This window comes from Notechis scutatus, chromosome Z (genome assembly GCF_049901735.1).
Source record: "Notechis scutatus isolate UNSWTSFEM ecotype Mainland chromosome Z, rNotScu1.2, whole genome shotgun sequence".
In the NCBI taxonomy this organism is placed as follows: Eukaryota; Metazoa; Chordata; class Lepidosauria; order Squamata; family Elapidae; genus Notechis; species Notechis scutatus.
This window is the reverse complement of record NC_142025.1, coordinates 66,412,103-66,424,758: the sequence shown is the minus strand read 5'-3', so window position 1 is coordinate 66,424,758 and position 12,656 is coordinate 66,412,103. Positions and strand designations below refer to the sequence as shown.

The window sequence follows — 12,656 nt, the reverse complement described above, 5'->3', positions numbered from 1 at the left end:
GGGGAGGAAAACAAGAAAAAAAAACCTGCCTCTGCCTCCTAGCAATTTGCCTCCTTGCAGCAAACAGCCTGGTCAGCTTCAGCACAGCCTGATTTAGCATGAGCAGCTGATTGGCTGTTGGATCTGCCTCCCGGAATACCACCATCAGCTGTTCCAGGCTGCAGGGATTGCTTCCACTAACTATCACTGCCTCCACGCACCCCATTTTTGGCTTCCACACACTGCATTTTTGGCCTCCGCACATTCCATTTTCAGCCTGTTCCAGGTGGTGGGGATAGGTGATCCCCATAGCCTGGAACAGCTGATTGGTGGTATTCCAGGAGACAGATCTAACCTCCAATCAGCTGCTTGTACTAAATCAGGCTGTGTTGAAGCTGACCAGACTGTTTGCTGCAAGGAGGCAAATTGCTGGGAGGCAGAGGCCAAAGAGTGGGAACTGGTGGGTAGGCAGGGCTTTGGCAACTTTTGCTCTATAAGACGCACAGATATTTTCACCCACTTTGGGGAGACGGGGAGTGCGTCTTATAGTCCGAAAAATATGGTATATTCCTAAAATGAGAATACTTTTGTTTAGTAAATACCTGCTTGAATATTAAAAAATGGATGGTGTTTATCTGCTACACACACACACACACACACACACACGTGTGTGTGTGTTTGTGTGGAGAGAGAGAGAGAGAGAGAGAGAGAGACAACCCTCTTGAACTCAGAAAAACATGATTAATCACAAAACAGAACAGCAAGTTCAATCAGAAAAAAACTAGTTTTAGTTCAACGAGGACAAACAGCAAGTGAATTAAATAAATTTGAATTCAAATGGAGAAAATGGAAGATGAAATGACAAAAATAATGTATTATTTACTAAATAATTATACTGGGAAACTAAGTATATAGAACTAGAGAATTAAGAAGTCACAGGAATCCTACAAACAAAGATTTCATGAGAACAACTATAGAGTTCCTATATTCTAAACCAAATCCAAGTTTAATTGAAATATTCTGTACAACAAAAGTAAAAGTCTAATAAAAGGGATTGGTGTATACTGCAGGGATTCCCCCCCACCCCGTAACAGAACTATTTTATTATCTGTTTTTTAATAAAATAGCCCTTTCTGCAGACTGTCATTAGATTATACTGTGTTTCTCAAAAAACATGACCCACCCCAATAATAAGCCCAATCCTAATTTTTTGGGGGGTGTGTCTAATATTACCCATACCCCCAAAATAAGCCCAGGGGATGGACATGGCCAGCATGAGCATGGGGGGAGGGGGCAAGTGTCCGGCTGCAGAGATGGGCGAAAGTCATTCTGCGCTGAAGCAGAGGCATTCCGAGCCTTCAGCGTATCCCAGGATTGCAACACTGAAGATTCAGAATGCAGCCTTCTGCATTGCAATCCTGGGATACACTGAAGGCTCAGAGTGGAGCCGTTTTTGTGAAAGGCAGGAAAATGGGGAGGGGAATTTTCCTGCCTGTTATTCATTTCTCTTAGAGCAGGACCCTGCAAAGCTTATTGTGGCGCTGCACTCATGAATGGCAGCACCTCTGTGAGCTTCATCACACTGGTGCAGCTGGCATCCTACCATGAGCAGCTGCGCCAGTGTATCCAAACTCATGGTGGTGCCACTGCTCGCACACACAACGCTACAACAAGCCTTGCAGGGTCCTGGAATATGCTGAAGGCTCAGAGTGGAGTCAATTTTGAGAAAGGCAGGAAAATGTGGAGGGAGAAGGAGCTTGAGGAATGGATGACAGGCAGGAAAATTCCCCTTCCCATTTCCCTGCCATTTGTGAAAAAGACTCCATTCCAAGCCTTCAGGGTATCGCATGACCCCGCAAGGCTTGTTGTAGCATTGTGCGTGCAAGTGGCAGCACAGCAATCCTTCCAGGGTCCTGCTCGAAGAGGCTATGCCGATGTGATGAACCTCACAGCCACTGCTTGCACGCATGCACACTACAAAAAGCTTTGCAAGGTCCTGGGATATGCTGAAGGCTCGGAGTGGAGTTGTTTTTGTGAAAGGCAGGAAAATTGGGAGGGAGAGGGAGCTTGAGGACTAGATGACAGGCAGAAAAATCCCCGCTCCCCATTTTCCTCCTGTTTGCCAAAAACCCTCCATTCCGAACGTTGAAGTTTTGGAATTGAGGCTTTTTGGCAAACAGGGAGGAAAATGGGGAGGGGGAATTTTCCTGCCTGCCATTCTTCCTCAGTCTGTGATAAGCTTGTGGAATAGTTCCTTTTGGCTGCTACAGAAGCAGCCCGGTGGAGAGGCAAGGGTGCCCGTGGGGCGCTTCTTTTGGGCACTAAAGAAGCGGCCTGGTGGAGAGGCAAGGGTGTGCATGGGGCACTTTCAGCTGCTAAAGAAGGGGCCTGTTAGAGAGGCAAGGCATATGGGGCATTCCTTCGGATAGAAGTGGCTGGGCGAGGCACGTGGGGGGAATATTAAGACACCCATCGAAAAGACGGCTTAGCTGTTTTTTCGGGGGTCTAAAAAAAATAAGGCCTTGTCTTATTTTCTAAGAAACACGGTAGTTTCTAGAATTCATCAGTCATTTTAATGTGCTCTACTAGTTTACAATACACATATTTCTAAAAATAAATAAATTCCAAAAACAAAACCATCAACCCCGTTGATTTTTTAACAGATACATTCACTAAATCTAGGCAATCCAGCACCTACCAATATGCAAAATTTTATCAATTAAAGAGAGGGTTTGCTAAATTGCTGAGATTTCTTTAAAATTGTTTTCCCTTTCCCTAATCCTTGACAAAATATATTATAAAAACTAAGCCTTGGAAAGTAATAATTCAGATAAATTAAGTAAATATTTGACAGAAATAAACATCTATTTGAATGTTTCATCCCAGTAAGACTTTTTTAATCTGAAAGGAATCCCTGACCTTATATTAAATGTACAAATAAGCAGGTTATTGTCATTCATATTCTTTCAATACACATGCTGGTATTGAGGAAAAGGGGGAGATTTTAAAAGATGTTTGGGCAGAGAAATACCACATTATAATGATATGCAATATCGCTTAATTATTTGTTCTCTGTATTGTGCAAAAATTGGATGCATGTGATCAGTTGAACACAAAGCAGAATAGTAATTATCCTATGAACACAAAACCAAAATATGAGTTTTTGTAAACCACTTCTTTGTCTTCACAATATAGTGCTTTTATATGCTCAGATAACCTCTTTAAGAGGTAAAAAATAAGCTTGACATGTTTTCAAGTACTATTATACTATTTCATATAATAGTATTAATAATGTATTTTATACCCGATTATAGCCAAACCATTTTCTAGACTGTGAATAAAGATGCTCTTGAGTCCTCATAATTATTTAACCATGTGTTAGGGAAATTTTAGAATAAAAGAAACATTAAAGCAAAATAAAATGCACAAACTGAAATTAAAGTTTGAAATGTTACACTTAACATTAAAAGCCTTGTTTAATTTCTTAAGTCTTTTGAAAAATGGAAATGACCACTTACATGCCTTCAACTGTGTCAAATCTAAAAAAACAAAAATATACAGAAGCTTAGCATGCTTAAATAAAACCACAAAAATAAAAAGCAGCAATTTAAAAAAACAAATTCATTATGGATTTGAAGCTATGCTGTTTTCTATGATCTTCTCAAGCAAGATTTCCATCATACTGATAGATGGTTAGTTAAAGCTTGGCTTTAAATATTCTGTTAGTGAAATGTTGCCTGTAATTAATGCAACTGCTGTGCAAAGCTTTCAAAACTCTTTGCCTATGTTGGTATGCCGAGAATTTTGCATGCTTTTTAAAAAGAGGACTAAATATTCATCTAATTAACTATTCAAAGCAAACCTCAATTTACAACTCTCTTTAAGCCTATGCTACTGGTAAGTATATTACAATGCAATATTGCAGGCACTTCATTTGATTGACATCAAAGGTATATTTCTGGAAAATACTGACAATAATTAGCATTATAAGTAAGATACAATAGATACAAATGTCAACTCTTATCTTGATAAAACAAAACTCATACTTCATTATTAATTAACAAAGCCAGATTAGAACTCAAATTTAACAGTATATATTGACTGCAGGTTCACTGCAGTGAAACAAGTTCAGCAAAAATTTAAAATATTCCATAAATTGAGATAATTTATAACATGTCTGACTTGAAAAGTATGATTTTCTAAGTTTCAACTGAAGAAATTTTATATTGTATAGAAACGAATGAAAAATTCCACTGCCTTAAAAATCAGCTTTAATTTTCTATGGCATGCATAACAACATGTTCTCAAGGATCATGAAATAATTATAGATTACAAGTATCACTTGTATCAAAAACTTTTCAAATGATAGTCTAATAATTATATCTGATGCTCCATAAAGAACTACTATAAAAATGGGTAAGAGGAGGGAAAATTGAGCAAAGAATATACAACTAATATGTTTAATTAAACATTAATCCTGAATTGCCAAATTGGAATTGCCATGAACTAAATTCAAATTTAATAAAAAATTTATCATTATAAGCTGAGGTACAGCTCTTAGAGGATCACAGATAATATTTCTAAATTTTCTAAAGAAATATTTAATATTAAAATACTCAAAGAGCAAAATCTAAATCAAAAACAAAAGGATGGAAACTGGTCATCCAAATATGGCTGAAGTGTAATTTTCAACATTTTTCAACTATTGGCTATAATAGTTGCGGTTTCTTAAAGTAAAAAATTTCAGAACATCTTGAGTTGACTCTTAGTTCTATGCTATGTAAGTTCTATTTATTCTTTCTGAAATGTGAACTAGGAAATTCTTCTCTTTATTCATATATAAGAGTTTATAAACTGAGTGAAGACAATATGAAACAGGACAATTATAATGCAGTTAATTGAGAAGTAAAATCTCAAATTATTATGCAAATTAATAAATGGTAACAATAATAAAATGCATTCTGGTTCCTGGGTTGAGAAATATTATTAACTCCTTCTTGCAAGCTATATGAAAGATTTTCTAAAATAGATGTAAATTAGGTAAAATATTATGAAGGTGCTAAATTCTAGGAGTGGGTTTACTATAGTGCTTCATAATATCCATTTATGTGTTTCACATTCAGATTGTTATAAATAATCTTTGAATTCATTTCTGTTTCATGAATGACAATTCATCCTTGCAGCAATGGAATTCTACACAGTTCTATTAGTACCCTGCATTGGTAGGCCAGCATTAAAAAATCTTTGTTCTTCTATTGCTATAAGGTATTAGAAAAAAATGTATTAATTTAATAAAGAAACTCATCAGACTAGAAGATGGCACAAGGTTTTAAAGAAAGATAGCAAAAACATGAGTTAAAAAAACTTTAACCTAAAAGCTGTAGCCATGAAGCTGTTAAAATCCTTTTAAAATATTGCCCTGTTGTTGGTAAAACAAAACATAAGCTATCAGTCCTAAGCAATTATGCCAATTACATGCAAGACCACAACCTAACTTATTTGAGTTAAAGAATTACTAAAAACTATTATTCTGCCAACATGGACAGTAAACAGCAATGAAGTTTTATGTCACAGACAAAATAACACATTAAATCTGTACTTTTTGTCCTAAACTCATAAACATTTATAAACCTGTCCAATTTAAATAATCTAAGGTATTAAAAGGAGTGAGCAACAATTAGTCTAATTCTGGTAAAATGATTTAAAACAATTGTTAAGAAAATTGTATGAAGAAAACAATGTTAACTAATGTAGATAATATGTATTTGTGCTAAATAGTGAAACTTAAAATTTAAAAAACTTTTCCCTCAATTGTTGGACACATGTATCTTCATTTGCGATCAGTATTCAAAATAAATTCCTCAATTAATCTGATAAATAATGTTAACAATTCCAAATGAAGCTAGACATGCATTTATATAAACAAAGAGAATTTTTTCAAAGCTTCTGTGATGGGATGTTTCATTTTCAACTAGGTAGTTTAAAGTCTGTGCAGTGGAAACTTTTAATAAACTTTTAATAAGTATTCAATTCCTTTTCTGCCCCACTTGGTCCTCAAAGCATGTTTATTGCTCGGGGTTTTGGGAGGACAAGTAAGAAAATAAATACAGCTTTGTAAAGTACAGAACAATGCACCTGGAGAAGAATTCTTTGTTTCTGTGATTTGAGAAAATAGTTTCTGTAGAACATGGTTTGAAAGCACTCTTGCCTACATTTTTACATTTAATTATCCAGATCCCAAATACTTAAAAAATTAACTACTATTGGTATAAATCATTATTCCCCTTTTTAAGCTTTGGTTGTTTGCTTGCTGGAGACAAGTTTTTGAACCAATATGTTTCTTTTATCTGAACTACATTAGCTGACGGTTTATTTACAGACTTAATTTAAGGCACTAATATTGATCTTTAAATCTTGAATGTTTGGAATCTGGATAATTACTTCCATATGGTTCTCTCAAAAACCCAGGATATTACAACAGCAAACCCTACATTTTTGATGGTGGCATATTCTGCCAAAAATATGTGCCACACCTTACATTTTAAACACTGTATGGAATTTAATTCAATATAAAGGGATTTGGTTGTTGAATGGATTGGATGGAATAGTAGTTGGTATTTAGTCAAAAAGAGAAATGCTATACTTAAGACTTTCTTTCCATAAACATATGCAAACTTGTGGTTCACTGTTGATTATTTTTCTAATGATATATATGAATAATATCAAATTCACAAATCAAGTTTTATTTGAATCTGAAGGCTGAGTCAACCTTGAGCCCCATTAGAACTTTTATGCACATTTTTGGGGGATTCTTGTTTAGTTTTTGTTTTGTTGTTGTTTTCTCCTTTTTGGTTGCAGTTAGTATTTTAACTTTGGAAATACAATAAAAACTTATTGGAAAGCATTCATGTCACTATGGATAAGAATAAATAATATTGCTTTATGGGTGAGACATTAATAACATTCTGAATTGTGATGGAACAAGGAGACTAAAATAGCACTGAAATAAAAATCCATGCTCAGTTAAAAGCCATGTACTTACTCTGACGTTTAATGTTGCAGATATTTGTCAGTATGAAAAGCAAAGGTAATAATATCAGGGAGCAAACACTTTCACTGTTGATTTTATATAAATAATTCTCAGTAGTAAATGAACAAAAAATGCCAGAAACAGTTGAATTTTTAGATTTTTTAAAATTGTAAGATAGGAAATAAACTGAAAACATTATCAGCCTTAAGTTATGCTAGGGCCAATTATGTTTGAATATCTTATAAGGATTTTTTTTCATTTAAAATAGTTCCCAAAATAAACAGGATTATTTTTTGCAAGACAAATATCCATATAAGATAGTGAAGATAAGTTTAATTGGTAATATAAAGTATCAAACATCTTTCCTATTATGTTATCTATGACTATGCAGAGTTGGTCTCTATACAACTGGTCCATAAACAATTATATCCTGCAACATATTACACATTAATCTCATTTGGTCTAGAATATGGGTGTATCTGCTTTCAAACAGCAAGATTAATCTTTGTCTGACAAAAAAAATGTTCCCACCAGATTTTCGTAAGGAATATACATACACAAATACCAAATGTAATTTATGAAAAGTGTAATAAAAATCTTGAAAACAATAGACTGAAATTTGAATCACATAGAAAAGTAATATTTGTATAGCACAAATTCAAATAATTTCAAATAACTCATAGTACATTATATGTACAGTATTTTGAAACAGATCAAACTACTAAGCAACACATATACATATTTGAGATTAGGTTTAACTAAATCATGCAGAAGGTTGCATTCTGTGATAGAGTCTGTCTGGATGTGGTAAATTCTATTTACTTCAATAGATCCTGTTCCTCACTCTCCCAATCAATTATGAAAAGTTTATATTGAAACAGTGATGTATTTCTATGATACTCCAACAATTTGCATTTTGAGATAGAATCTGGAAAGGCTGCATGATGCTATGCTATTTTATGAGCCTTTAAAGATATAACCAGATTCAGAATATTTAACCTCAAATAATTCTCCAGAACCAGGTGGAACAAATTATAGCACCATCTAAATTACCACTTACTTTGTTAATTGCCCTTTGTTTTTGTTGTTGTCAACTCCATTGTATGTTACAGCTGCCAATTTTCTGCTTCTGTAATTCTCATAATGGACATTATTAGTGACATCTTTCAGGTCTTGCATGTGAGTTCTAAAAAAGGAAACAAAAAACCCATCAGCAACTTATTTCCTGAATAGTACCATATAAGTACCATATATAAGTAAAATATGATTTTATAGAATGTTGAAATGGTTTTCAAAAGTTTGTTTAAAAACTGAAATACAGGTAGCCTTAGACTTACAATAGTTCATTTAGTGACTGTTCAATGTTACAACAGCACTGAAAGTTATTTATGACCATTTTTCACACTTATGACCATTGTAACATCCCTGTGGTCATGTGATCAAAATTTGGATGCTTGACAATTGGTTCATATTTGTGACAGTTGCAGTGCACTGGGGTCATGTGAACAATTTTTGTGACCTTTTGACAAGCAAAGTCAATGGGAAAGCCAGATTCACTTAACAACCATGTTACTAACTTAACAACTGCAATCATTCACTTAACATCTGTGGCTAGAAAGGTCGTAAAATGGGACAAAACTCAACAAATGTCTCATTTAACAACATAAATTTTGGGCTCAATTATGTTCATAATACTACCTGTATTGTAGTTACTGTAAATTAGTTCAAAGCTGAAAAATTCTATATCTGTATCCATAAAGGGCAAAATACATTATTCTGTGATGCATTTAATATTGATTTTATTTTAAATTATATCCAACAAACTATTTCCCAAATGTATTATATAAAAATGGAAAATAAAGTGTCACATTGGATATCAAGTTTTTTAAAACTTTCTTTCATACTCTTTCTTTATACTTGTGCCATCACACATTACCCTGCACTGAAAATATGATCCAGCCCTCTATTACTCCTTATCACCAAATATAGGAAAGGTCCAAGAAACAGAATTATTTGAAAATGTGTTGCCAATATTAATGTTATAGACTACTTGTTTACCTTATTAACATGTTCCTTAGAATTGTGAAGTCACAGTGTTCGCCATTTTCAACTGCATGAAAAAAATGCTCATTTTTAACAGACTTTAATCAGCATCAGATGGTCAAGCTTAACCTTGTATTTGCCATTAGTAAAATTTCCCTTGATGCTTAATAATTCAAAGGATATATTCATGTTATTTTTGTTGCAACAATATTGATATGCTTTGCCAACGCCTTTTTTCAGGAAGTTTTTAAAATCCACTCTAGTATATATGATTTCCCCATTCAAGTACTAACCAGGTCCAATTCTGGTTAGCTTCTTTTAAGATCAATAAAAAGGTAAAAACGTAATAAACTTAATAAATAATGTATTACTGAAATGTCATTATAATTATCCAAATTTACAATTAAATAAAGTGAAATAAAACAAACATGAAAGTTAATTGCAGTTTAACAAATACATAATAAAGTTGTGCTTGCTTCCAATTCAAAAGCAAAATGATGCTTAGACTGTTAAAATGAATTGATTATCGAAGAGTTTTGAAATAATTCAAACATCCACAATATAATTCAATTGAATATCTCAGGAAATTCTCAATTTACATATATGTGAGTCTTATGATTTTGTTGCAATATTAGTAAAAGATGTAAAGTATAATTAAGGGTACTGTTATGTGGAGACGGAAGGGCAAGTAGGAAAATCTGAACCTCTATCTTGCTTTTCTGAAACTGTAATATTCCTATAAAGATATAACTTATTGCCCAATTATGTATGTTACACATTCTATTCACTTACCTTCTGCAACACCCCAAGGATACTGTCTTCCCCTAACTCTCTTCCCATTGACTTCAATAATAGTATTACTACCTACTACCGCAAGAGGTAAACGGTCCTACAAAAGAAACAAAATATTTTTTCCTAAAATAACTTATTGACAGGTTGGATGGAAAGTAAAACTTTTTGTACTGCTCTGAGATCACAATAAAAATAAATGTCAAAGGAGATTAGAAAAAAGAATGAATACAAGACAGACTGTAGGTGTAAAGAAGAATATCATCTGGTTATAAAATTAAGAAAGTTTTCTATTCAAGACTGGTCATGATGGAACTGAAGATTATATTCTTTAATTTTAATCACATTCACAGGAAGGCAGAACTTTTTGATTAATTTGTCTCCAGCAATTAATGGCCCCAACTGGTTTTCTAAGCAGCTGGGGGTAAATACTTGATTTGCTACAGAGTCCTGATGAGGCTCTGGCTCTGATAGGATGGCGACTATGTGGACTCTTTTGGCCCATCACTCCAGTTACTCCCTGTGGTTCCTGGAGGAGTTGAGGGAGTTGAAAGGGCCAAGAGACATCTAGAGCACTGCTGGAGGAAAACAAAGAATGAACTCAACCAAATATGAGTTAAAGCCACTATTAATGCTTACCTCATGGCAGTAAGAGCAGCAAAGCATCAATATTTCTTTGCTCTTATTGCATCAATAGAATACCCCCCCTAGTGACTCTTTTTAGGGTCATTCATGCTCTCTTTTCAATTCTGAGGAATATTATATAAACATATATAATTGCTAAACATAAACTGATACATGACGAGTTTCAATAATGTTCCTCAGAATTGAAATGATTTTACAACAGTATATTTCATGCAAAATCACACACACACACACACACACACACACACACATCCATTTAGAACCAAATAACAAAACAATAAAATAAGCAGACAGATGACTGAATGATTGGGAAATCACTAGGATAAGAAATCTAAATATATTTTCTAAATATATTTATCAACTCACTGCATGACACTGTGGCAATCTACCATAAGAGGGCACTACAGCATCTCATTTTAAAATCTTACTTGTTAAAAATAATATTACAAACATTCCATTAGGCTGGAAATATGAAATTTCTTTTCTTTGCTTCAAGTAGTCTTGTAAAAATTAAATATATTTTGCCTAGCTATTGACAACATAGGTAGTTATGGTAAATCAAATACAGAACATCTGAATATGCTTGTTACTTTAAAAAGAAGAAAGGATTCAGAGAAGATTCACCATTATTTTCTTTTGTAGCATAATTCCTTTATTATTAATTCTTAACCAGTAATAAAGGAAACATCTAAAAGCAGTCACTACAATACAGAGTTTTTAAAAGCAAGGACATTTTATAAATAAGAACTGTTTTAGTAGGCTTGTTAAACAACAGTCAAAACATTCCTTAATAATCTGATACATGTGTCAGTGTTTAAAAGTTTATATATGCCAGAGTTTTCTTGGTAATTTGACTAAAGCCAAGATAGATGTCTGATACACATTCTTTTGTGGAATGACTCTGTCCATTAAAATAAAACTCATTTGCACAGAATTTTCTGACATGAAACTAAAAATTTGTTTCAGTGTATTTTAGTACCTTAATCTTTTTAACCAGCTTATTTTCTTCTTCATCATCTGTTTCTGGGAATTCATATATTTTAATTTTGTGCTCTTGGATTTCTTTCATTATCTAAAAATAAACATATTTTAAAAAGGAACCGTAACATGTTGAATATATTAATAAAGTATGCTAATGGATTCTATTTTTATGTATTAAAAATGAACATCACAAATTCATGTCAGAATATGGATACTTCTATAAGTAGTGTCTTTTGAAATTCAGGTAATGTGTTTGCCATTTTTCAGATAAAGCTGTACTTTCCTCTTTTCTCTTTCCCAAAGTCATCCCACTTTCACTAATTGCAATTCACACAATATAGTAATAAACTGCACTGACAGTTTATTACTATACAATTCACAATTCCTGTAAAAGGATCATTACAGATTTTAATATTCTTCTGAGTTTTAAAAATAGATTGTAAACATTCAGATTGATATCTTTCACAATTGTTTCAAAAGCTATGCAACAATTCTGATCTCATATGTATGATATATATGTTATTTGCAGTACATTCCTTATATGCGTCTAAACTACTAGATTTATATCTATATTTTCATTCAGAAAACTATATACTATGAAATTAAGTTTCCATTCTGGTAATCATAGTTATCCTTACAGAAACCTCAAACAAATGCAATGTGTTATTTTTCAAATCACAAATATACCATCTCTTAAACAGACATTATAACAGTGATAAGTAGTATTGAATACATATTGACTATTGATTTTATATAAACATGCCAAATTTTCAAAGAAAGTTAATTGCAACTGGTAATTATGCATTCCTTTATGTCTGTGTGGGTATGCATCTCTCTCTCTCTGAGACAAAGAGGGAGGGAGGGGGAGAGAGAGGTTGTGTGTATGTGTTATGAAGAATTCTTATATTTCAATTCAACTGGTGATGTAACTTCAGTATATAGGTAGCCTTGACTTATGATCACAATTGGATCTAGAATTTTGGTTGCTAAGTGATGTGATCATTAAATAAATCATCATATGATCAGGTCCAATTTTGTATGACCATTTTTATCCCAATCATTAAGTGAATCCCAGTTGTTAAGCAAATCATTGTGATTGGTCCATGTGATGTGATGATGGGAAAAAAGGGGATGGATTGTAGTTTTGGACATTGTGGGAAGTCTGGGAAACTTTTAGTTTTGAGATTCC

General features: G+C 33.3%; 1 protein-coding gene across 2 annotated transcripts in view; it reads right to left on the bottom strand.

Moving 5' to 3' along the window:
* SEPTIN7 (septin 7) overlaps positions 1–12,656 on the bottom strand; it is a 113,180-nt gene that overhangs the window by 12,811 nt on the left and 87,713 nt on the right. Inside the window, exons 7-11 of one of the 2 annotated variants that reach the window (XM_087945178.1) lie at positions 11,466–11,558; positions 9,845–9,941; positions 9,068–9,119; positions 8,070–8,195; positions 3,498–3,518 (exon numbers count right to left, since the gene is read on the bottom strand). In XM_087945178.1, coding sequence (XP_087801304.1) covers positions 3,498–3,518; positions 8,070–8,195; positions 9,068–9,119; positions 9,845–9,941; positions 11,466–11,558 — 389 coding nt within the window. The remainder of the gene's footprint in view (positions 1–3,497; positions 3,519–8,069; positions 8,196–9,067; positions 9,120–9,844; positions 9,942–11,465; positions 11,559–12,656) is intronic. The other variant, XM_087945179.1, reaches the window with a different exon arrangement.